At 31.6% G+C, this 25836-nt stretch overlaps 1 protein-coding gene across 2 annotated transcripts in view; it reads right to left on the bottom strand.

Annotated features, from left to right (window-relative positions):
- Window positions 1–25836, bottom strand: part of LOC139491697 (delta(24)-sterol reductase-like) — a 26718-nt gene continuing 882 nt past the window's right edge. Inside the window, exons 2-9 of one of the 2 annotated variants that reach the window (XM_071279522.1) lie at window positions 24357–24401; window positions 20108–20369; window positions 16431–16549; window positions 13181–13447; window positions 12707–12847; window positions 10736–10933; window positions 4397–4575; window positions 1–1498 (exon numbers count right to left, since the gene is read on the bottom strand). In XM_071279522.1, coding sequence (XP_071135623.1) covers window positions 1342–1498; window positions 4397–4575; window positions 10736–10933; window positions 12707–12847; window positions 13181–13447; window positions 16431–16549; window positions 20108–20333 — 1287 coding nt within the window. In that variant the 5' untranslated portion in view covers window positions 20334–20369; window positions 24357–24401 and the 3' untranslated portion in view covers window positions 1–1341. The remainder of the gene's footprint in view (window positions 1499–4396; window positions 4576–10735; window positions 10934–12706; window positions 12848–13180; window positions 13448–16430; window positions 16550–20107; window positions 20370–24356; window positions 24402–25836) is intronic. The other variant, XM_071279513.1, reaches the window with a different exon arrangement.

The raw sequence follows: 25836 nt of genomic DNA on the forward strand, positions 1-25836 counted from the left end.
ATTGCAACACTTCTTTCATACTTAAGTGTAACAATTTCGAGTTTGAAACCGATTTGATGAGAAACAACAAAGATACAAACGTTTTTTCTAAAACGTCACTTTTTTCCATTCACACGTCAAATTAATTCAGGCCAGGCAAACTGCGCATGAAAATTTGATCAGGTCAAACAATGTCGCGTAAAAAACCAATTCAGTAAGGAAAGTGTTAATTAAATAAAAGCACACATTTTAATAGTGAAAAAAAATAAAATTCAATGTTATTTATTATGAAATTCTGATTTAAAAAGTAAATTGTTTATACCATTTGCTGATATGTTTTAATAATTTTATTTGTAAAAGGGATTCATCATGTACATTTAAAGGGGTCAAACTTGAACACATGTATTCTGTGTAGTAAATAAAAGCACATGTTTGAATAGTGAAAAACTCTTTTTTCAACACAATTCTATTTTAAGTTCTTACTTTTAAATCTATATTGTTCCTATCCTATGCTGATATGTTTTAAAAATTAAGGGATTAATCATAATAATTTAAAGGGATAATCATGCTCATTTGAAATTGAATGGATCAAACTTGAACACATGCATATTGTGTAGTAAATAAAATCAATTTTAAATGAGGAAAAACTCTTCAATGCAATTTAATTTTAAAGTTCTAATTTTCAAATCTAAATTCTTGATATCCTGATTTATTCTAAAATAAATAAGGGATTCATCATGTACATTTAAAGAGGACAAACTTCAGCATATGTATATTGTGTAGTAAATAACAGCACATAATTAAATGGTGAAAAACTTTTTTTATGAACACAATTTAATTCTCAATTTCAATTTGTTCATATTCATTTACTGTTCAAATAAAGATGTAAATCGTCCAAATTTGATCAGTAGTCTCATATCAGGTGTGATTATCAATCATTAGTTTGATATGAACCAGCTAGGGTCATTCAAACTAATTTGGAGGGCACTGGGGAAATATAATATTTAACCAAATGAAATGCAGTGTTATAACCCGGAAACTCAGCAATCAGAATTTAGTTATGAAGACCAACACTATCAATTTTTACATAAAGGATGTTGAAATTCTCTGATCTTGAATAAATGTTTATTCTAATCTCACTGAATTTTGGTACATATTTCAGTCATTTCTTTTTCAAAATCAGACCTGACTGGAAAAGATTAAATTTGGCAGATACTTGGCATGAAAGTTAAATATTTTCAAAATACTAAAACATTCCGGGAAGGTAATTGTTATCTTTGGCTGTGTGTAATGATATTCATTAATACATGGCAACTCTACAATTACAAATAACTACATGTATATCCCTAAAGAGACTATTCATCATGATCTAACTTTCTTGTTTATCTTATCATACACCTCTGGAAAAGCTTGTTTACAGAAAGGCAGTTCATCCCTCATCTTGTTGTATAAAGTGTGGTCAAACATGTCATAGAACTCCTCTCTTGTCATGTAGGTATCAGCATATAACATCTGAAATCTAAATAAAACATCATTTGAACTACTATAAATCCACAAGCAATAATTTTGAAATATTAATATTAAATGAATAACAAGAATGTGTCAATAGTACATGGATGCCCCAGCCACACTACCATATTCTATGTTCAGTGGACTATGAAATTGTGGTCAAAACTCTAATTTGGCATTAAAATTAGAGAGATCATATCATAGAGAACATGTGTACTTAGTTTCAAGTTGATTGGACTTCAACTTCATCAAAAACTACCTTGACCAAAAACTTTAACCTGAAGCAGGACAGACAGATGAACAAATAGATGGATGAAAGGACGACCACACGAACGAATGGATACACAGACCCAAAAAAGTAATGCCCCTAATAGTTATCAAGGGTACCAGGATTATAATTTGATATGCCAGACGTGACACTCAGATGAAAATAGTAAGAAAGCCAAAACAAGTACAAAGTTGAAGAGCATTGATGACCCAAAATTCCAAAAAGTTGTGCCAAATACAACTAAGGTTATCTATTCCTGGGTAGGGCATAAAAAGTGATGTGATGTATATGTCGATGAGACACAACATTACAAACAGCCGAAAGATATTTAGAGGTCAACATAAAGTCTTCAACAACAGACAGGGTGTTATAGCATATCGTCAAGCTCAAAGTTGTCCAGACTGTAAAAAGAAACTATTGAAAATCTTTTAATTTAAATTCATCAAATAATAATTCACCCCTATTGCACATATTTGATCTTTCCAAGGGCAATAAATAAAATAAACCTTTTTTTTGTTGGTCCTTAAAAATTCTTATAAACATATTAAGAGAAATGAAGGTTTGAGGGCAAATGGAATGCAATTTCAGATATAATTAATATTTCCAAGGTAGATCACTCTTTTAAAAGTATTTGATCAGCACTGATTTTCAAAGAGTGTCCAAGATATTGCTGATATAAACCTTTGATAAAAATCTGTCAAAATTTGTACATGTGAGAGCTCTTACAATTAATTTTCTATATAATTCATAATTCCAAGGGGTATAACTCTTTTAAAAACAAGATGCTCCACAGCTTTACACGATTGCAGAGGTCGAACCCTGAACAGTTGGGGCAAGTATGGACACAACATTGAAACTTGATACAGCTGTGAATTTGGATTGTGATTAAATAGTTGACACAGCATAGGTTTCTGACACAGAATGAATGTGGTCTAATGAACTTAAAAAAAAATAAATTACCAATTATGGTCCAATATCCAAAATCTAAATACATGGCCATGGATTGATTCAGCATATCAAAGAATCCCGATAAATCAATATTTGATGAAATCAAACAAAGTTTAATTTTGGACCCTTTTGACCTCAATATGGACCAATTTGATAACAGGGCCCAAAAATCAAAAATCTAAATACATGGTTAGATTTACCATACCTAAGAACCCCATACATTCAATTTTTGTTGAAATCAAACAAAGTTAAATTTTGGACCTCAATTTAGACCACCTTCAATTGAAAACTGGGCCCATAATCAAAAATCTAAATACTTAATTACATTCAGCATATCAATGAACCCCAAGAATTCAATTTTTGTTAAAATCAAACTAAGTTTTATTTTGGACCCTTTGGACCATAATAGAGACCAATTTGAAAACGGGACCCAAAATTAAAAATCTAAATACATGTTTAGATTCAGTATATCAAAGAACCTCAATTATTCAACTTTTGATGAAATCAAACAAAGTTTAATTTTGGACCCTTTGGACCTCATGTAGACCATTTTAAAAACAGGGACCAAATTCCGAAAACTTAATACACGGTTAGATTCAGCATATTGAAGAACCCCAAGAATTGAAGAATAAAACCCCATTGAAATTGATCAAGAGATAAGCAATTTATACAAAGTATAAGAAAAGTATTGTTTTTTGCCCCTTTTTGGCAACTAATTTCGTAAAAAGTTTGGGCGATAACCCCCAAAATTGATCCCAACCTTTGTTTTTTGAAATGGAACCTTGTGGTACAATTTCAGAAAGATCCATACACTTACACACAAGTTATTGTCTCCAAACTAGAAAATACTTATTTTGACCCCTTTTGGGCCTCTTGTTCCTAAACTATTGGGACCATAACCCCAAAAATCAATCCCAACCTTCCTTTAGTGGTTATAAACTTTATGTTAAAATTATATTGATTTCTATTTACTTATACTTAAGTTAATATCTGGAAACCATGTGTCTTCGGACGACGCTAACGACAACGACACTGACGACGACCAATATACGACCAAAATGTTTTTAATTTTTGCAGTCGTATAATAATTGATCAGCACTAATTTTCAAACTTTTACGAGACATTGCTGATATAAACCTATAATATTATTCATAAAAATCTGGCAAAAATTGTACAAATGAGTTAACTAACAAACATTTTCCATATATTTGATTTTTCCAAGGGACATAACTCTAAAATTATTGATCGCCACTGATTTTTTAACTTGTTCAAACAATGCTAATATAAACCTGTTATAATTTTTATAAAATTCTGGCAAGAAATGTACCCTTGAGAGCTTTTACAATACCAGACAGACACCTGATATTTCTATGTCTGTTGCGTGGGACGTTTTTTTCCACCTAAAATAGCATTTACAAATTTCCCTGTTGTAACAAAAGATCAGAATACTCTCATAAATTTTCAGTTATATTACTATTAACTTAAAACCCCAATTTATTATGACTTTAAATCCCAGGAACCATGTATAATTTGAATAACTACCTAGTCATTCATAGTACTAACCACTTACCCATGCTAACATATTAGCCTTAAACTACCAAGTTTTACATCAGGCAATATAGGAAAGGTGTACTGACTTAAGAGGTCTCTAAAAACATTAGCTTCAAATAGTAGAAGCCATATTATACTAACCCATTAACCCTGCTAACATAAGCCTCTAACTTTCTTGTTGTTCTTTTGGCTTCATACTGTTTTGTCTTTGGTGCTCCATATGCTCCTATATCAACATACATCTCATCAGAGGCATCTTGAGGGTGAATCATTCCTGGTAAGTTGTAAAGCTTAAAGGGGCACAGCCAAAGGGGGTACATCTGTAAAATTAATTTAAAATTTAAATGAAATGTCTGAAAAACTGGATGCCCAATTAGATAATGCGAAAATTAGTAAAAATTGTACCAGAAGTCGACCATGTAAAAATATGGCACTTAATCTTAATTGTTATTGGGCAATAATGATATATTTATTAATCGAACACTTACACCTAACCAGGTACTTTGATAAAAGTTTCGCCAATTAACCAGTATTAAAGTTGACATTATCTGCAGTACATTACAAATGCTATATATATGTGTTTTGTATATATTATTACATGGCATTTTTCATATTAGACTCTTTATCAGCCCTATGTCATGATATCAGCCAAAGAGCCACAGGCTTGGGGGCTGATATCATGAACGAGGTCCAATAAAGGGTCTGATATGAAAAATGACATGTAATGATCTTTTTATCATATACTTCAGCAAATACAAACAAGAACTATTAAAATTTTGTCTTTCTTTTAACTTTGATATAATAATTTACAGACAACCAAATACAAATTTCTTAACTTAAATTATAAAAAAAAGAAGATGTGGTATGATTGCCAATGAGACAACTATCCACAAAAGACCAAAATGACACAGACATTAACAACTATAGGTCACCGTATGGCCTTCAACAATGAGCAAAGCCCATACCGCATAGTCAGCTATAAAAGGCCCTGATAAGACAATGTAAAACAATTAAATTGTTTTTATTTTTATTACAAGCATTTTACTTATCTTGTCGCAAGAATTATCATGCTCTAAATTTGAAAAATTCATTGTCACCTTTCATGTGATGGTTGCCCCCGAAAAACATGTGCATAGATTTATAATTGTCATGAACAATTTCTGGCATTTTATTTATGCCTGAAGTTGTTGGGGCTCGAACCAGTCTAGAGCTGGACTCAACATGCCATATGTCTTTCAAACATGTTATCTGCTCTTTGGTAGGGTTGTTGTCTCTTTGACACATTCCCCATTTCCATTCTCAATTTTATTAATCTTAATTCATTGTTCCTCCTCAACCAATTTGTGAAAAGTCTTAAATCACTTGTGGTTTTCTGCAATCTGTAGTTGTTTATCATGTTTACAAACAACTTTCAAAAAATGCACAAAATTGCATGCAATAAGTGTCACAGACATTAATGGAAAGGCATGCGTTAACATTCTGGAAGTAGTCAATAAAGGTTCGTTTATCAGCCCGCCGAGGACATTCTTAGGAATCTGGTTAATGAACATAGTAATCCTTTCATAGTCTTTAATATTTTTAAATGTTATTGAACTGTAAAATTTAAGTTATATTTTATACAAGTATTTGATAAATGCAGTACTATTTATGTTTATCATGATGATTTTTCCTAGATCAGTCTGTACTGTTTATGTCTGCATGTTACTGGTATGATAAGGAAACATTTAGGTCATTTGCATTTCACATTGTTTTAATGACCAGATAGCATTGGATGTCATTATGTAGATGACATTTTCACATTTAAATTTTAAGTTAAAGTAAAATAATGAGCTTCATTCCTATAGTATTAATGAATGGGTGTTTTTATAATGGCCCTGTTATATGTCCAAGGTCTTAGGCCATTATTACTGACCGAGGACATATAACAGAGCCATTATAAAAACACCCATTTTTTAATACATTTATTAACCAACTGAATAAAAGTGTATGTGTTGCTGCCAACTTGATGTACTCTCTACTCTTTTAATTAATTAATTTGTACTTCACCATGATAAATCTTTTAATATACCAAATATCCAAGATATTAAGTTGACAGAAGTTATGTGTTGAAAAACAGGATGAACAGTGATCCCTATATATGGTTCTTTAATGTTGGTTGCTGGTTACTAAATTAAATAAAATACAAAAAAGTATTATACTCTTTACAACTTAATTTTATTAACTTTATTAAAAACCCTAACTGTGCTTTATACAGACAAACCGGGCATTAATACAGTGCCATTACAGAAAAACAGGACCATTACAGAAAAAACAGGGCCATTACAGAAAAAAACAGGGCCATTACCACCGTGTATCATCGTACAGCGGATATAGGTACCAACCAAGCGGACGTGAGCGTTTTGATCTTACACGGTAACGAAAAATCTTTGTTTTGTTCACATAATATCAATGTGTACTTCAATCTAAACATAATTGCTGTTTTAAGAAATGATTTGGTCGTAGGTTGATGATTAGAGATGTCTCATTATTTTCCCAAAACAAGAGGGATTACTAAAAGCATGTGCAAATACTTGTAAAAAAAGTTGGCCCTCGTCTCATCCGATATAATTCTATATTCATTGCAACTCTTTTTCTGATAGGAGGTCAATGTGTGTGTGTAATAAGTATAGCTGTTTCAATAATTGGCATTGAAATCTTTCATACATATGTTATTATTCGATATTTTATCCCTATAGAAGCGTTGTGTACGGTGTTTAGCTGACCACATAAATTCTTATGTACGGTGCATAGTTAAGTTGTTGTACACCCTACACAAAAACTTTATTTATATACTCGTTTATTACCCAAACAGTTTCAATGAATGAGTAATCACAGGTAGGTTTATGATTGGTAACTATTACTGTTGCCCTGTATTAGGTTTCTTTCAGATAAAACATGTAAATGTCTCAACAACTGTATCTAAATTGAAAGTGGGTGTTGACTTTCATAACTTTTTGCTCATGAACAAGTTAATTGTTCTTATTTGAATATCAAAGTTGTTTTATGAATAGGAAAAAATCGATGCAAAAATTATTTGGGAGCAGGAATTTCAAATGTTGAGAAATGTACATTGAATATTGATAAAGCAAAACAAAGATCTTCGTTACCTTGTAAGGTCAAAATTGATCATGCCCGCTTGGTTAGTACCTATATCCGGTGTACTGATGATACACGGTGATTACTGAAAAACAGGGCCATTACAGAAAATATATAATTTTTGATAAACAGTCATTTTTGGCAATAATGTACTTAGTTGGTTAATAAATATTGATAAAATTTTAGCAGGTTTTTCTATATGAATGGGATTTTGAATAAATAAGCATATTCACCTGTGGAAAAAGTATATTCACTGCGCAAAACTGCTTTTATGTGCATAATTTTGGTTTGATGTACAATTGGTTTTGGTAAAACATTGCCATTTTATACATTTCTCTCGGAATATGGAATAAAACAATTCTGTCTTTTGTTTCAGTAAATATATGGTTTAATTGACTTTTGAAAAACTGATATTCACTTCGGCCATTGGCCTCAGTGAATATCAGTTTTTCAAAAGTCAATAAAACTTCATATTTACCTCATCAAAAGACAGTAATTGTATAATATATATTTGTAGTTAACTTTGATCAATAACAATTGTCTCACTGTATATTTATTATACACACCTAGTCACCATGTTATGTATGACTTAACAGTTTGACCCAAACTGATAAACAAGATGTCACATTGAATGTGCTAATCAATTGTGTAAAAGTGTGAATGTCTCAGCGTTAATCTAGTAATCAATATACTTGACAATTGATTACATTAAGTACCATGATGATCATTTCAAAATTCAACATTGTTATCTATGACTTCCTTACAACATTGCTATCTATGACTTCCTTACAACATTGCTATCTATGACTTCCTTACAACATTGTTATCTATGACTTCCTTACAACATTGTTATCTATGACTTCCTTACAACATTGTTATCTATGACTTCCTTACAACATTGTTATCTATGACTTCCTTACACATTTATCAAATACTTGAAAGCTCTGATAAACTAACGGAAAGCTTAATACTAAAATTTATGATAAAAGAGATGATTTTTCATTTCCTATCGTTAATTATCCATTTTTAGATGATGACGTTCCATTGTCACCATCTTACGGTGTTTATATATCTCAACTTGTACGATTCGCTCGTGTATGTAACAATGTTTTAGATTTTAACGAGAGAAATTTATGTATTACTGAAAAATTATTACACCAGGGTTTTCGATATCACAAACTAGTCAAAACATTTACTAAATTTTATCATCGATATAAGGACATCATTCGTAAATATAGCTCAACATGCAGACTTCTTATACGTTCAGGTATTTCACATCCAATTTTTTATGGAAATATTCTTTATCAAGCACAAAAATGTCAGTATTCACCTCAGAAACTAACAAAACCTTTAAATAGACTTATCAAGACGGGATATAGTTACGATACTGTTGTCAGGTCACTAAAGATTGCTTATTTTGGCGTTAATATTGATTCACTTATAGGGTCATTGCATCGGAACTAAACACATTTATTAAAAAACCAGTTGTTGGCATGACACAGGTTATGTTCTTCTCATATATGTAATGATGGTATGATACTAAACCCCTAACGGGAAGGATTGTGCCTGATATTCATATGATGAAATCATAATCTTTCAATCAGTTTAATTGAAGTCTGGAGCTGGCATATCAGTTAACTGCTAGTAGTCTGTTGTTATTTATGTATTATTGTCATTTTGTTTATTTTCTTTGGTTGCATCTTCTGACATCAGACTCGGACTTTTCTTGAATTGAATTTTAAATGTGCGTATTGTTATGCATTTACTTTTCTACATTGGCTAGAGGTATAGGGGAGGGTTGAGATCTCATAAACATGTTTAACCCTGCCGCATTTTTGCGCCTGTCCCAAGTCAGGAGCCTCTGGCCTTTGTTCGTCTTGTATTTTTTAAATTTTAGTTTCTTGTGTACAATTCGGAAATTAGTATGGCGTTCATTATCACTGAACTAGTATATATTTGTTTAGGGGCCAGCTGAAGGACGCCTCCGGGTGCGGGAATGTCTCGCTACATTGAAGACCTGTTAGTGACCTTCTGCTGTTGTTTTTTCTATGGTCGGGTTGTTGTCTCTTTGACACATTCTTTTTTTTACAACTTGAAACCTTTTAGTTGTCTGATTTTTTACAATTTATAGCGAACCCTATGATAGTTTTCCATAGATTCACCTGCATGTTACCTGTCGATTTAAACTTTTGGCAGTTCTATTGTCCCATCTAACAAATACAACAGGTATTGTTCTCTGTGTAGTTTATTCACTGGGACCTTTAAATTTCTTCTAGGAGAAATATATCACTCATTGATTAATTTACCTGAACAAAAAATTGAACTGTCAATGATGAAAAAATACTTATACCAATACTAAGAAAGGACTCACAAAACTGCATGTGGTGTTGTATTTATTCAAAACCAAAAACTTGTTTTTAATGTGTTCAATATTAATAATGATTTAAAAATTAAAAGTTGATTTCTGATCAAATATTCAATAAATATTTTTGTTTGTTTGATAAATAAAAATTTGAATATTATTATTTTTAAATTAAGGTCTTCATAAACATAGTCTATAAAGTAACAACAAAAAAAACATGCAAATTCATTGGAAAATACTAAAAAATGTGTCTAAAATAAACTTTTTATTATTAAATCAGATTTTATATTGAACAGATTGAAAATATATTAATGATATATTGAATAAATACGATATTGCATACAGTTTATGTGAGTTTATAGAAGTATTTCAATAAAAAAACAGATAATTTTTTGGTCAGGTAAATTAATCAATGAGTGATATATTTCTCCTAGAAGAAATTTAAAGGTCCTGGTGAATGAACTATACAGAGAACAATACCTGTTGTATTTGTTAGATGGGACAATAGAACTTACAAAAGTTTAAATCGACAGGTAACTTGCAGGTGAATCTATGGAAAACTATCAAAGGGTTCGCTATAAAACACAGTTGGTAGATTATGTTTTTACAATTCATAAATTGTTGGTAGTTTTTTTTTATAACAAACAACTCATGATTGATTTATTCCTAAGATGTTTGCTTGAAATGCAATTATTGTTTAAATTTCCTTGCTGTTTTCCATGGTTTTGATATTTGAATTTCACAGAAAAAGTGACCATGCCTAATGAAGCCACACATCAGGAAAATATTGCATGTAAAGCCTGATGTTTTCAAAATTGGAATATTTACTTAAAATACAGAAAAATTGTTTCTCACTAGATGCAATAAATATTCTTTTCTAATACATTAGATCTGCAAAATATTCTAGTTTTTCTTGTGTTTATGAAATCTCTAATTTAAGTTCGATCCTATACTAAACATACCGGTATGCATTTTTTACTTACTTCAATTTCATCATGGAAGACTTTTAAAGCATCACCAAGATCTTTCATAGGAACAAGCATGTCCTGGATAATCTGATATTTCTCATAAAGTTGTTTAGTTGCCTCCCCTTGTGTCAATTTCAATAATGATATCTTTGGAGGAACTGTCCATCCACAGAGATAACGGAAGACTGGATGATTTCCAAAGGGAATGATATCCTGAAAATACATAAAATAGCATTCAGATATCAGAGATAACGGAAGACTGGATGGTTTCCAAAGGGAATGATATCCTGAAAATACATGAAGATAGTAATAATAAGTCAGATATAAGATCATTTTATAAATTTGATCCATATTTCAAAATATGTAACTATCACAGAGGAAAAGTAGTCCTATGAAAGTAATCATTGACCCAAAGAATAGCCAATAGAAATGTTACACTTAGGTTTTACTTTGCAGAAAAGGACAGCCACATTCAAAAGTTCAGTGTGATACCAGAAATACCCCATGATGCAGGGAAATAGAGTACATGAACAAACTTTTTACATACATGTAAGTGACGGAATCTTCAACAAAGAACTCTTCTCAAACTTGGAATAACTGACATCAGTGAAAAATTTGATTTTTTTGGTTATTAAACGAATTCAACATCAGGATTCTACTTAAAATTATCTCCCCATTACGCCAGTTCATTTTCACAATCGTAGAAATGGAAGCCATTGTAAGGATGACACGCTGCCAATTTTGCTCTTGGAAACCGATAAATTTATCCACATTGCACCATTACGATCCTTACATGTTAGTTGTATTTTAAAAGACAAATGTATCAACTAGATAATGAGCATCAGTTAATGATCTTGTCTGCACTGAGTCAACTTAAAACTATTGTCTGATCGGTTGTCAGGTGGAATTTTCGAAAAATTCATAAACATTTAAAAAAATTCTATTTAAATATTTCATGGAAGGGCAGACTAGATTTGTTTAGTGGTTGAAGACTATAAACCCTAGTTATCACGCACAATTATGCATTTTCATAATCCAACTTGAAAGACTGTCGTCAAGTACTTTTAGTAAAAAAAAATAGCTATTCGAACACACCTACTCTGTTTTTGTGATTCATTGGATAGGTATTTCACTTGACCCATATATTTCATCTTTTAGTACTGTGATTTTTTTATGTTATAAAGTCAACCTGTAGCTCTGATATATAAAAATGATAGAATCTGAAGCGAGACGATGTATGAAATATTCTTGCTTTGAACGATATCAAGACAAAATATCGAACTCAAACACGCCCTAACATAAAAAGGTGCACTTGATTTTCTCTTTTCGATACAATTTTTACCCATTTTTTTGAATTTTATCTTGAGTCACATAATGGAAGGGTAGACACGAAAATTACTGAACTAATAGATTGATATGTTTTCCGTCCGTGGTAAAAAAAAAAAATTAAATTCAGAGGTCTACATCCAACTTGAAAGATACCCATGTCGTCGACTTGATATCTAATTGTTCTGCTTAACTATGTACTAGATAAATTGAAAACTTATGCAAATGGTGTTTTTAGAATAAAGCACTTCATAATTGAGAAGAAAATTGTCATTTTATTTGTTTTCTATTAACTTTTAAAATTTTGGTCACTATAGTAAACAATACAGTAAGCATTTATTGCCTTCTCTAACAAAGAGCTTTGATTCTTTCGTTCTATTTCAACCAGGTTTCCGCCTGATAATGCAATGTATGCAATGCATTATGGTGTTGTTGTTTTCAGTGGAATGAAGTTTTCTGATATTACACCAATTTTTTTCTTTTACTTGAAATAAGTCTCATTCTATTTTGGCATGTTGGTGGATAAAATATCTAACAGAAATATGAACAAATATCCATACTGGCTGAATAAAACATAGATACTGAATCGATCTTGTCATCTATATGCACAAGATTCTGAGTTAAAGCGACTTTATGTCATTATTGGCATTTCATTACTACCTGAATCTCCCAGAAAATACTACGACTGTGCCTGTGGTAGTAATGTCTTAGTGGAATGTACTCTACAGCGGAACCAGATTCAAGAAACTCTTCCACATGCTTAAAGAACCAAGGTTTCCAGAAATATCCAATAGGGTTTATCTGAAAATACAGTATCATTTATAATTCACAATGTTCAATCCATTGCTAAAGAAAGGGTGTTGTTAATACAAGCAAGTGCACTATAACAAAAATGTTATAATCAATGAATTCTAATGACTGAATTTCTGCGACCCTAAATAGTTTGGAAAGAAAGAATTTAAAGGCATAAAAGGTATTCAACCATAGACAAATGTCTGTACTTTATGTAAAGGATTGAATCAGGCAATTTTTTAATAAATTCAACATACTGTTAAAGACCCAATCAGGAAAAACATCTCAGTATTATTTTTAATGGACACTTTTTATTTACAAAAAGTTTTTTATTCCCCCTACCTTTTCTGGATCAGCAGTATCAGTCATGTTTCCTAACATAATCACTGCTGAGTTTTCAGAATACACCAATCCTTCTACAAACATGTTTTCTTCGCCTTTGTTTGTTTCATCAGCAAACACTTTAACCATATCTTTCTTGGAATGAACAGGAATGTACTCCATCTTCAGATACTTCTTGGCTGGAATGATCTGGATGGTTGCTGAGACTAAAAAACCAAGAGTTCCATAGGACCAGGGAAGAGCATAGAACAAATCTGAATTTTCATCCTGAAATAAAAATTTGAAGTTATCTTTCAAAGGAACATCAGTTTTAACTCATTTTGAGTCACCATTCAGTGTACGTCATGTAGGGCTTCATAGTTGAACTTTCCAATTTGAAATGGAAAGAAATTTTTTAAATGGCAACAACTTTCTTTTCTGTATTCAAATATATATCCAATAATTTAGTACATTTTGAAGAAAAATTGTGTGAAGGATGTGAAAACAAGAATGTGTCCAAAGTACATGGATGCCCCACTCGCAATATCATATTCCATGTTCAATGGACCATGAAATTGGGTAAAAAATCTAATTTGGCATTAAAATTAGAAAGATCATACCATAGGGAACATGTGTACAAAGTTTGAAGTTGATTGGACTTCATGAATATTAATCCTCTAAAAAAAATGTTTGAAGAAATTTTCTTTTTAATTATGAAATCTGAAATAAGAAAAATTGAACCTTTTCCCTTATTCCAAAACTGATCTCAATTCAAATTTCTAATGGAGTTTGCAACAATAACTACTCATTTAAATACATCATAAAATATTAAAATGTAAACAAAGAAAAAGTGCTTGTAATCACTGAATGGCAAAGATTGTTTTAATTTATTAGTTGGTAGTAAAAGTCAATATGCATTGTATATTGTATAAAACAATGATTTAAGTTGATTCAATTACTATTCTGGACAAAGAAAGATAACTCCAATTTTCAAAGAATATTTCATAAAAACTGCACAATTGAAAATTTCTTGCTATTGTGCAATATTGTCCAATTATATATTTCTTGCTATTGCGCAATACTGTGCAATTGAAGATTTCTTGCTATTGCACAATACTGTGCAATTGAAGATTTCTTGCTATTGCGCAATACTGTGCAATTGAAAATTTCTTGCTATTGCACAATACTTAATATAATAATGTTGGATCACGATTTGGACCAACTTGAAAAACTGGGCCCATAATCAAAAACATGTACATGTTTAGATTCAGCATATCAAAGAAGCCCAAGAAGTTTAATTTTGGACCCTTTGGACCTTAATGTAGACCAATTTGAAAACAGGACCAAAAATTATGAATCTGAATACAGGTTAGATTTGGCATATCAAAGAACCCCAATAATTCTTTTTTTGATTGATTGATTGATTGTTGGTTCCTTAACGTCCAGTGGCAAATATTTCATGCATATTCAGGACGAGAACAAGTTCACAATAAATACAATAGGTAGGTCTTGTCATAATAGAGGCCATCTGGGATGATGGTCGGGGAAATTTGGACTGCAACTGGAAAATGAGGGTTTATTGGATAGGAACAGAAATTTGCCTTGCAACAGGCCACCTACGGACCCCTCAAAGAGTTGTTGCAAGGGTTTTTAATGTGCAAAGAGCATGACACTCCCTCTACACGAGACATTGGATTTAACGTCCCCATTCTGACCGGACTTCACTGCGAACTTGATACATCCTACACAGGCAAACAGACGCCCCACTTCAGCAAGCGTTTTACTGCCGGTCGGGAGAAGACCAAGTGACCATATTTCTATTCCCCAGTCACCCTTGGGGGGTTCATTTTTTGATGAAATCAAACAAAGTTTAATTTTTGACCCTTTTGGGCCCTATTTCGTTGGGACCAAAACTCCCAAAATCAATCCAAACCTTCCTTTTGTGGTCATAAACCTTGTGTTAAAATTTCATAGATTTCTATAAACTTATACTAAAGTTATTGTGAAAAAAAACAAGAACAAGAGGCTGTCACAACGACAGCAAACTGGATTTATTAAAATTTATTTGTGTCCTGGCAATATCACAAGAACCATTACTGATGAATGGTGAAAGTGAAAATCGTCAATATCAAATTTGACCTCCATTTTGTCATCAGTATCAACATATTAAAATTTGAAAAGCTTAGATTGAATGGTTCATGAGTAAATGCAATAAAGTGAATGGAAACGCCATTTTACGATCTTTCAAGAACCATAACTCCTGAACGGTAAAAGTCAAAATTGTCATTATTGAACTTGACCTCTATTTTGTCATCAGTAACAACATATAAAAATTTCAAAAGCTTTGGTTGAATGGTTCATGAGAAAATGCACGGACACGACTGGAAACACCATTTTTCAATCTTTCAAGAACCATAACTCCTGAACGGTAAAAGTCAAAATCGTCATTATTGACCTTGACCTCCATTTTGTCATCAGTAACAACATATTAAAATTTGGGAAGCTTTGGTAGAACAGTTCATGCGTAATTGCACGGGCACGACTGGAAAAACCATTTTTCAATCTTTCAAGAACCATAACTCCTAAACGGTAAAAGTCAAAATCGCCATTATTGAACTTGACCTTCATTTAGTTGTCAGTAACAACATATTAATTCCTAAACTGTTGGGACCAAAACAACCAAAATCAATCTTAACCTTCCTTTTATGGTCATAAACCTTGTGTTTAAATTTCATTGATTTCTATTTACTTTTATTAAAGTTAGAGTGCGAAAACCAAATGTCTTCGGACGACAACAACAATGACGGACGACGACGACAACGCCAACATGATACCAATATACGACCAAAAAATTTTCAATTTTTGCGGTCGTATAAAAACTACCTTGACCAAAAACCTGAAGTGGGACAGAGCGTACAAACAGATAAACGAATGAACGAACGGACGCACTGACCAGAAAACATAATGCCCCTCTACTATCGTAGGTGGGGCATAAAAGTGTATATTATTATCTCTCTTTCTTGTGTATTTTAAAAGATGTGCAAATCTCAGCATTTCTGTGAAATTGGGAATACTATGTCCATATTATAAATATTATAATATCAATATACTTTTCATAATTTTTATGAAGATACTAACAGTATTTTATCATAATGACCCCATATTTCACAACTCTAAAAATCTATGCTTTCACCATTGTTATATCCTACAAATATTCTTAAAACTCCTACAAAAAGTCCAAAACTTTGTTACACTTTAATAAATAAATTACCTTAGAACATGTGACTACACTGCCATCTGCTAGAACAACCTCATATGCCACACAACAATGTTGAAATAGACCAAAATTATGAGATGATGTCTCTATGCCAACTCCCATAATCAACCCACCTAAAGTTAAAAAACATAAAAATAATACAAATAAAGTTCAATAAAAGCAGAGAACTGAGGAATATAAGATAAAATAAATTCCAATTTCAATGTTTCAGCCATGTGATTTCTCATTTATATATATTAGGCCACTATAAACTTTCATATCCATTCCAGACAGGTAAAAAAAATATTCTTGTAATGTTTTTATTCCGTCTTAATACAGATAATGAAATGCAGTTTTACAGTAAATTGAAGAAGAAAAGAACTTGATTTTTATTTAATTTTTGTAGATTTGATTAAATTCAGAAGTCAGCAACCTAATTTGTATGCTTCAAAAAAGGGAAAGAAATTCAACTTTAAATTATATTTTAGTGCAAAATTCCAATATCCTTTAGCAAAAGTTTTCTGGCAAAAATAACAGTGTAACCATAGATACACACATATTAAATTAAAGTTCACAAAGTTAATCTATGGCATATCTTGGTTACTTATAACTGTACATGTATTTAAAAATAGTGTAAAAGCTGAATTGTTTCGCCTGCTTAACTTTACAGTACCAACGATTCATGAAAATGAGATTAAGTTCAGCTGAATCAAGCCAGACAAATATGTACATCTTACAATAATTCAATGCATCAAATTTAGTTGACCTTTTTGTGTATAGTATACAAGAAAAAGACAAAACCTTGAAAACTTAATAATGATCAATGAACCATGAAACTGAGATCAGGTTCAGATGAACCCTTCAAAACAGACATGTACATCTAACCAATTCTTGCGTTAAATATAGTTGACCTTAAGGTTTATAATATATAAGAAACAGATGTAACCATGAATGAGGTCAAGGTCATATGAGCACTGCCAAACAGACATGTAAACATTACAATTATTAAAACCATACACCAAATATAATTGACCTATTGCTTATAGATAATCCCAAAAGACGACCTTGCTACTGAAACATACCATTAATGTTCAATGAACCATTAATGTTCAATGAACCATTAATGTTCAATGAACCGTTAAAATGAGGTCAAGGTCAGATGAAACCTGCCAGACTTGCATGCATCCCCTTACAATCATTCCACACACCACCTATGGTTTACCTATTGCTTATAGTATCTGAGAAATTGACCTAATAACATAATTTCAACCTTGATCACTGATCCAAAATATAAGGTCGAGGTCAGGTGATCGTTGTCTAACAGACATATTTAACATTGCAAGCAACCCATAAATACCAAATATAAATATTAGGGATGGCAACAAGTACTCGGGTACATGCTTAGATGGGTGAGTTCTCGAGTAAAATTTTAGAACTCGGGTACTGCTTTGTCTTTTATAAATCTTGAGATATTTCTCCTTACCATACCCCCTCATGTTAGTTCCCTTTGAAATATCCTTCATAATACTAAAAAATTAATATCTATTCACAACGCAAATACATTTATCCTGAGACTTCTATGATTTATAACTTAGTCTCAGGTTTATCTATAATCACAAATTGTTTTTAGCAATACTAGCATAAAGGATTTTTTCATGTGCAAGACTTGTAACAAAACTTAGAACCAGTCTTTCATCAGGAGTTGTGGTTCAGATTATATTTCTGAAGAATTATGAGACAAGTCATAATATTAAAAAATACAAACTCCATAGGAACAGATGATACAGATTGTCTATCACGTCAGACTTTAATGACAAGTTGATGGCTTTATTGGCATGTTTCTGATTTGTTTCATGAATTTCAGAAAACACGAACAATAATTGTTATTATGATAGGTTATTTTTTAGAAACGGTGGTCCGTAATATTTATTGTTCTATTGATGAAAAAAGGACAAGTGAAACACATAACCAAGTATCAAGTTTTATTCTGTTATCACACAGATTGAGTTCTGCAACAATATGTATGTCTTTTGGCATCATATTATTATTAGGTTTATGAAAGGTATTAACCACCCAACAAAAAGCAAAACTTTTCACACGATGTTTTTAAGATTCATTTGAGAACTCAAGTACTTATCCCTAATAATCATTCTTTTACTCATAATACATTAAGTGAGGAATTCATACGACAAAAAAACCTTAAAACTGTTTTTCATGCAGTTGCTGAACCATAAAATGAGGTCATAGACAAAGGACATATGACAGATAGAAACCTCTTAACATAAGGTATTTGCATACATGGTATGAAGCATCCAGGTCTTCTACCTTCTGAAATATAAAGCTCTACATAAATAGTTTAAACTGGTGTCACATCTGCATTGTAATCCCTATGTCAGCAGGCAAGACTTAATCCCAGGAAGGATCTATATTTTATCTCATTCTAATTTAATCTCATCATTACGTATAACAGTCTACTTAAAATTACAAACATAAAACAAGGAAATCCAAGATGATTTGAACAAAATAATAAAAAGATTAAATAAACAGCTGAACCATGAGCGCATGTTACGCCTGTAGCAAAATAAAGTTCAATAACTTCATATCAGAAATTCATGGAAAAACTAAAGGGAGGTTATTTTAATAGATATAAACCAAAGTTTCCTGCAGTTCATTGTCTGAAAACTGGAAAATCCCCCTTTTTATTGATAAAATCAAGTAACTCCAGAAAGTAAAATCTGAAATTCATAAAATCAAAAGGGATCTTACATCAATACATATAAACAACTTCCCAAAGAGAAAACTGCTGAAAGCATTTTTTGAGTTATTGTCAGAAAACTGGAAAATCCCCTTTTTTTAATGAATAAAACCCTGTGACTCGGAACATAAAATCTAAAATAAAAAAAAATGAAATAAACTGTCAATAGATATAAAAAAATCCCCATTAGTTCTTGCAAATTGGTGAAAGTGTTTTTGAGTTTTTGTCCAAAAACTGGAATATCCCCCTTTTTCAATAAAAACTTTTAAAATATCTAAAATTTATAAAAAACGAAAGGGAGCTCATGTCAATAGATTTCAAAGTTTCATGCAAATTGGTTAAAGTGTTTTTTCAGTTATTGTCTGACATGTTGACAATGGACAGACAGACATAGGAATAAGGGTATACCATAATACATCCCATAAACAGGCATATAAAAACCCTAGACATTTAACATCCAATTTTTTTTATCACTGATCCCCTTTCGTCACACATAACCCAATTACCGTATTGATGTTCATGCGTAATTGATTTACACAATTTTTCACAATTAGACAAAAAATTATAAAAATAACTTATTGAAAAGATTAAAACTTCCAATATTCTCAAATATAAATCACCTGGAAGTCAGCCACCATGGACTAAACAGAAAAATAAATTGGTTTACAGTTAGTCATTAAAACTGTTATTGAAGTGAAATTGAAAATAAATTAAAAGGAAATACAATATGATATTTCAAAAGCTATACTGATAATATTTAAAGGTCAATAGATTAACAAATTACCAACAAATGCACCCAGGTACCTATTTTTATGAAAGCAGGTCACATAGTATCACAAAGAACTAACCTAAGATGTAAAGGCAGATAAAAGTATAATGAGAACATTTTAGTTTATGGTTTTAAAGTTAATAAAGTTGCCATTGAATTGATACAAACCAACGGTTAGGTCATCCAGCTCAGGTAACACAGGAAGAGTCCATCCAAGGGGATTTAGGAAGGCTGTAATTTGTCCCATTGTAGCTAATGGTTCAACTCTTATTGTCTGCTTGGCTTCATTTATGTCCAAAATGTCAATTAAATTCACCTCTATGTTTTGCATCTGTTTTTTGTATAGCGGTTGTCTAAAGCTGACTGTAGCCCATCCTGGGCGTGCTGTACACATTTTTGATTTACAACCATTTTGTTTCCACTGCTTAACCTTTAAGGAACAAACAAGTCCATATTATTAAACAAGCATAAATGTAAAGCAATCACTTGAAAAATGAATGAATGATAAAATAAAATAAAATCTGTCATATACTGGGTACTGTAAATATCATTCAAATGAGAATACACCCAGACAATTTAAGCGGATGGACAGATGGAAATCAGTTTACAAAAAATAGGGAAAAAAATGAATTCTTTAATAAATGGAAAGTCTATTTAATCCTGTGTCTGATGTATAATGACTACCTGTATGAGTAATTACATCCCAGCTCCTTTGTTCTAACAGGGGTGATCTGAGCCGGATCACCCCAGTTTGAGTCTCTTTGTTATGCATGCTTTTCTTTGTTCTGTAACATTTTGGCGGGAATGTCAAATCCACTATAAAGCTTATAATTAATTATACGGATAAGATTATCTTTCATAATTTATGTAGAAAAAATCCAATGTATATGCTGGGATTTGAACTCAAGACCTTTAGCATATCAAGCCACAACGCATACCACTACACCAGGACGACTGGATACCAACTATCAGTAATTTAACATACTGAAAGGAAGCAAGATATTTTTATAACTGGGGTGAGTTGGCAGACCTTTTTTCAGTGGGGTTTCAACCCTTTTCAATAATAAATGAGTTGTCAGACTGATTGTTCAATTTGATTTTACACTTTTTCAAAAGTGAGGCGAGTCGGTAAACAAGAGTGGGGCGATTTTTTTATTAAGTGGCGATACAGTGTGGGCTGATTGGCCAGTGGGGCGAGTTGTCATTGTTTGATATCTACTCATCATGTAGTAATATATAAAGTATATTATAATGGTTGTGTGGCGTTCTAAACTAGATTCTATGAATTGTAAATGGTTTTTCGTCTAATCTAAAACAGCTGGGATGTAAAGTAGTTATCCCATTCGGACTTGGTATGTCAGTGTTAGATCACCCTCTGGCCTCCGGCCATCGGGGTGATCTTACACTGACACACCGCGTCTTCGTGGGATAACTTTTAATGACAGGTATGGTGAACAATAATAATTCCAAACCTTTAGGACTCTGGTAAATAGTTGTCTTGATTTCGATCATACCACAAACCTCATTATTTACAATAACATTAATAAACATGACTGTACTTTCAATAAAAGTTGGATATAAAATATTGAATGAATATAATTTTCACCCCATCCATATAAAAGAAGCAGCTAAATTAAGCAAATGAAAGCAAATAATCTGGGTTGGTTTTGTTACAAATCATGCATAATAAGGTTTCTTATGCATTTAGAATGTATTGTTGAATTGTTAGTATTGGTGAGATGTGGACCAGGAAAATTTGATCTTGCACTGCATGCTGTAGGGATATCAAACATCTTTATTCACACATTATGCTTACTTGCTAAAAAAATCAAAATATCTGATCATATCTTGACCACTATGACATATGCTAAATCAAATGAAATCAGATACACTCAAATCAAAATGTACAGATCTTATAACGCTGTGATAAAAAATAAAATCTAAATAAAAGGCTATTATGACAGGCAATATCATGCATGACCATCGGCAAACCTTTAACCAAATTGGAAAAAAATATGAGATATCTCATTACCAAATTTGTATACCATTTTAAAGAATCTTTTATTCTACTGAGGGATCACATGCCCACTGTAAATTTCTAAATTCTATAACAAGACATTGGTTGTATGTCACTGTGACAAGGCATTGTCATTTAGGGTGTTGAAACCAACTTTCAATGTTAGTTTTAAATATAATCATGTGACTCAGAGAAGTTTGATAACATGTGGGCAGTACGGAAACAAGAAAATTCAGTAAAGGAACAAGTTCAGCCTTGGTTGTTTCGACCATATACTAATTTTGCCATATATTAAAATACCTTTATCATAGCTTTATTCTTTATTAAATTACGGTAAGAGATCTAGCACGACCATGTTTCAATTCTCATCCTAATATAAATATTCATTTTATTACATTGTCATAAAAATGTTCAGTCTCAAAAAGTAAAACTTTTAACATCCATTGTCCATGTTATGTATTTAGAGTTATGAATTAGGAGGTAGTTACAAATAAAGATTTTTCTTATTATTGTGATAAGTACAAAAAAATGTGTATTAGAGAGTGTCAGAACCAATGCAGTAGGAAGGAAATAAGCAAGATGGAGTGATTAAGGATTTGTGTAGTAAGATATCAGTACATAATACTTGATGTTATCCATAATTTATAATATTTTACTATACATATAAACTCTAATTTCTAAAAATGCTTACAAAAGTTTATATATTTTGAAAGGGGGAAATTATGGTCTGTGAGACAAACGTATTGTAAACAACATTGTGATTTTCATTGATTAAAATAAACAAATTGAATTACAAGTAGATAAGTTTCATCACTGAGTCGGAGTGTCATCATAAACTCAAATCCTACTGGTTATCAAATCCAGTTTTACAATTAATCTGTTGGACAGGTAGTTTAATAGAGAAACTTGTTCTTGTTTCTGCTCAGAATTAAGCCAAGCCTATTGAGATAGATGACAGATTGTCATGTAAGCAAAGCAAAGGTTGACCAGATACAAACGACAGCAGTACAAGTAAAGGTAAATTGGTGAATTTAAGGACTAGACTACATAACAACTAAATTGAGACCTCATCAATATAAGAAGACAAATCAGATGTATGTAAGCCGCATCATTGTCGGAGTCATCAGACCTGCCGGATTCTGACTACACAGGCTCTGGATCAGAGTGTGAGTGAATGTACCGGTAAGCCCCATCATTGTCAGAGTCATCAGACCTCCCTGATTCTGACTACACATGCCAATGAGATTGCAAGCCAATTAAACAAAAGGAAAAAGAAAATTAGGTAGACAAACAACTTGATAGGTAGATAATGATAGACAGACATCTTAACTATATATAAATATATCTAAACCACAATAAGTCTTAAGACAATGTGCTTAACTTAGCAGAGACAGTCATGAACTGTTAAATAAAATAAGGTGACACAATAATAATTTTTTTTCAGGAACATCTTTCAACTATTTTTAGAAAGACCAATTGTTCATTCTCAAAAAAATATAGGAATAACATTTATGCTTGATGCAAAGCGTAAATACATAATCAAAAATTAATAAATAGTGTTTTATAGAATATATATCCTATTGTATTGAGAAACCTGAAATATCTTACTTTTGAACATGCAAGTGAAATATGAGAAAGTTGTGGAATAAGGTTTTTCAAATAAATTAGAAAAGTTACAACTTGTTGCTGCAAGAATGCTAACATGGCCAAGGGGTTTAAAGCTATTTTCACACATTCTGAAAATTATGCCTTAACTTAACCTGCTGTGACATTCTCCATTCAATATTCATTATCATTATAAATAGCTTACATATATGTAGTGACTGTAGTCACCTTTAATTTCCTTACTGTAAATTCAGAAATTATTTCGTGCATTTATGATTGCGATCTTTGAAAAATAGACAAAAGTGCGAGATTAATTATTGCTATGGTATCAGATATAAGAATGCATTCTTCGCATTACTCCATTAGTTAAAACCAATGATTTCTGAATTTACAGTATTCATAATTATTGATACAAAAGGGAACTGCTATCATATGATGTTGGACCAACACTACCCAGGCAGAACAGGTACATGTATATGGCAGAAACAACATATGGCCAAAGTGTTAAAGGTCAAAGTATTAATGGTCAAAGTGTTAATTGAATGAATTGTCTAAAAAGTGGCAGTAGAATAAATGATTTGGAAAACTGTTATCAAATTTCATCTTTTAAATTGATGAGACTTTTATTTTTCGTTTATTAAAACTTAATTTGTAGAACCATGTTCTTTTATTCGTATTTTATACTAGAATTCAAAAAGTGAAGAACTTGCAGCAACCAGCGGCACTTCTTCAGTTTGCCTGAATAGCCAGAAATTAAGTTCAGCAACCTCTAAAATATTTAGGAATAATACTGACCTGTCAGATTTGACAAACACACTGACAGTTGCCAGCTTAATGAATCTGAAAAGTTTGTTTTTAGGTTTTAAACATGTACAATGTACCACATATTCAAAAGACATTAAAATATATATAATCAAGATTATGTATGGCTTAGAAAATCAACCTATTATTGTTTGAGTAAATCTGATTATTAGTTTCCACCCCAACCAAGGATGGAACCTATAATGGTATCATGTCCTCTCACTTCTATGTCAGTACCTTATCCCTCCTTAAACTGCAGCTGATCATTTGATATACATGTACATATTGTGGAACATGTAGCCTCTTGATCAATTGTACAGTATTGATCATAACCTTTATATACCAATTTACATTAAGATGGTTAAATGTTGGATGATTTTATCAAGATATGACTTGCTGTCTACCATAACAAAATTGTACTTTTTCTGTGATCCAGATTTTCTGACCTGGCAAATTTATGTATGCCTAAATTGCCAAACAGACGAGAAATTTCTAGCAAAATTATACTTGATTACTGTTTTTAAATATCCCCTTAATTTTTATTTTTTTCCCTTGTAATCTAAAGATAAGTTTCATGAAAATTTGTCATTCAGAATTATATTTTTTTAACAGTAACAAATGAAGATCTTGATTAGCAGGCCTTCTACAAAGTATAATTAAAATTATATGTGTGGATGCAGCAAAAAAGAGGATGATTATGAAGTTATTGTTGAATTTCCTACAAATTTTATTTCAGTAATTCTTAACAAAAGAAATTCTACTTAAATCTCAATATTTACTCCTTTGTTGATGCATGTATTGTTTCTTACATTTCTCATCATTGTAAGATTGGTGATTAGAGAATTATTGCAACTTAATTACTTGCATATAGATGTAAAATTATCACATTATACATGTATATATTATTCATGGACAAAAAAACATGTATAACCAGTTGAAGTTCATATACTTGATGACTTTTAAAATCAAAGAAAGATTTACCCAGTGGTAATGCACTAGAAATGAGGGTCGTATTTGGAGAACCTTCATGACGAATAACGGTAAAACTCTTGCCAAATGACGTTAACAGTAATTTTTGGTGCATTAGGATAAAATGTAAACTTTCTTTTAGACAATAAAAAAATCTAAAAGAATCACATTAATTTTTTTTCCAAAAATAACATTAGCGATAATTATTTCATGAGACCTCTTAAATTACTAATCACAATAAGGATATTTTGACAAATGAAATCACAATAAAATTTCAACCAATTTGACGCTAACTGTAGCCAATACAGACCCGTTGAATCCGACGGTAAAGGGCATTCCTAAATGCGTTCGAAACGACTCGTTCAGAATATACAGGAGAATTTGATGGGAAAATACACTGAGCTTATAATTTATAAATTAAGGTTCATGTGGACCCTATGGCTAAAATGGCCGTATTTTCACCTTAAAATTTACTCTGAGTACAGACAAACCTGTGCATCTGGAA

Source organism: Mytilus edulis, chromosome 1, assembly GCF_963676685.1.
Source record: "Mytilus edulis chromosome 1, xbMytEdul2.2, whole genome shotgun sequence".
In the NCBI taxonomy this organism is placed as follows: domain Eukaryota; kingdom Metazoa; phylum Mollusca; class Bivalvia; order Mytilida; family Mytilidae; genus Mytilus; species Mytilus edulis.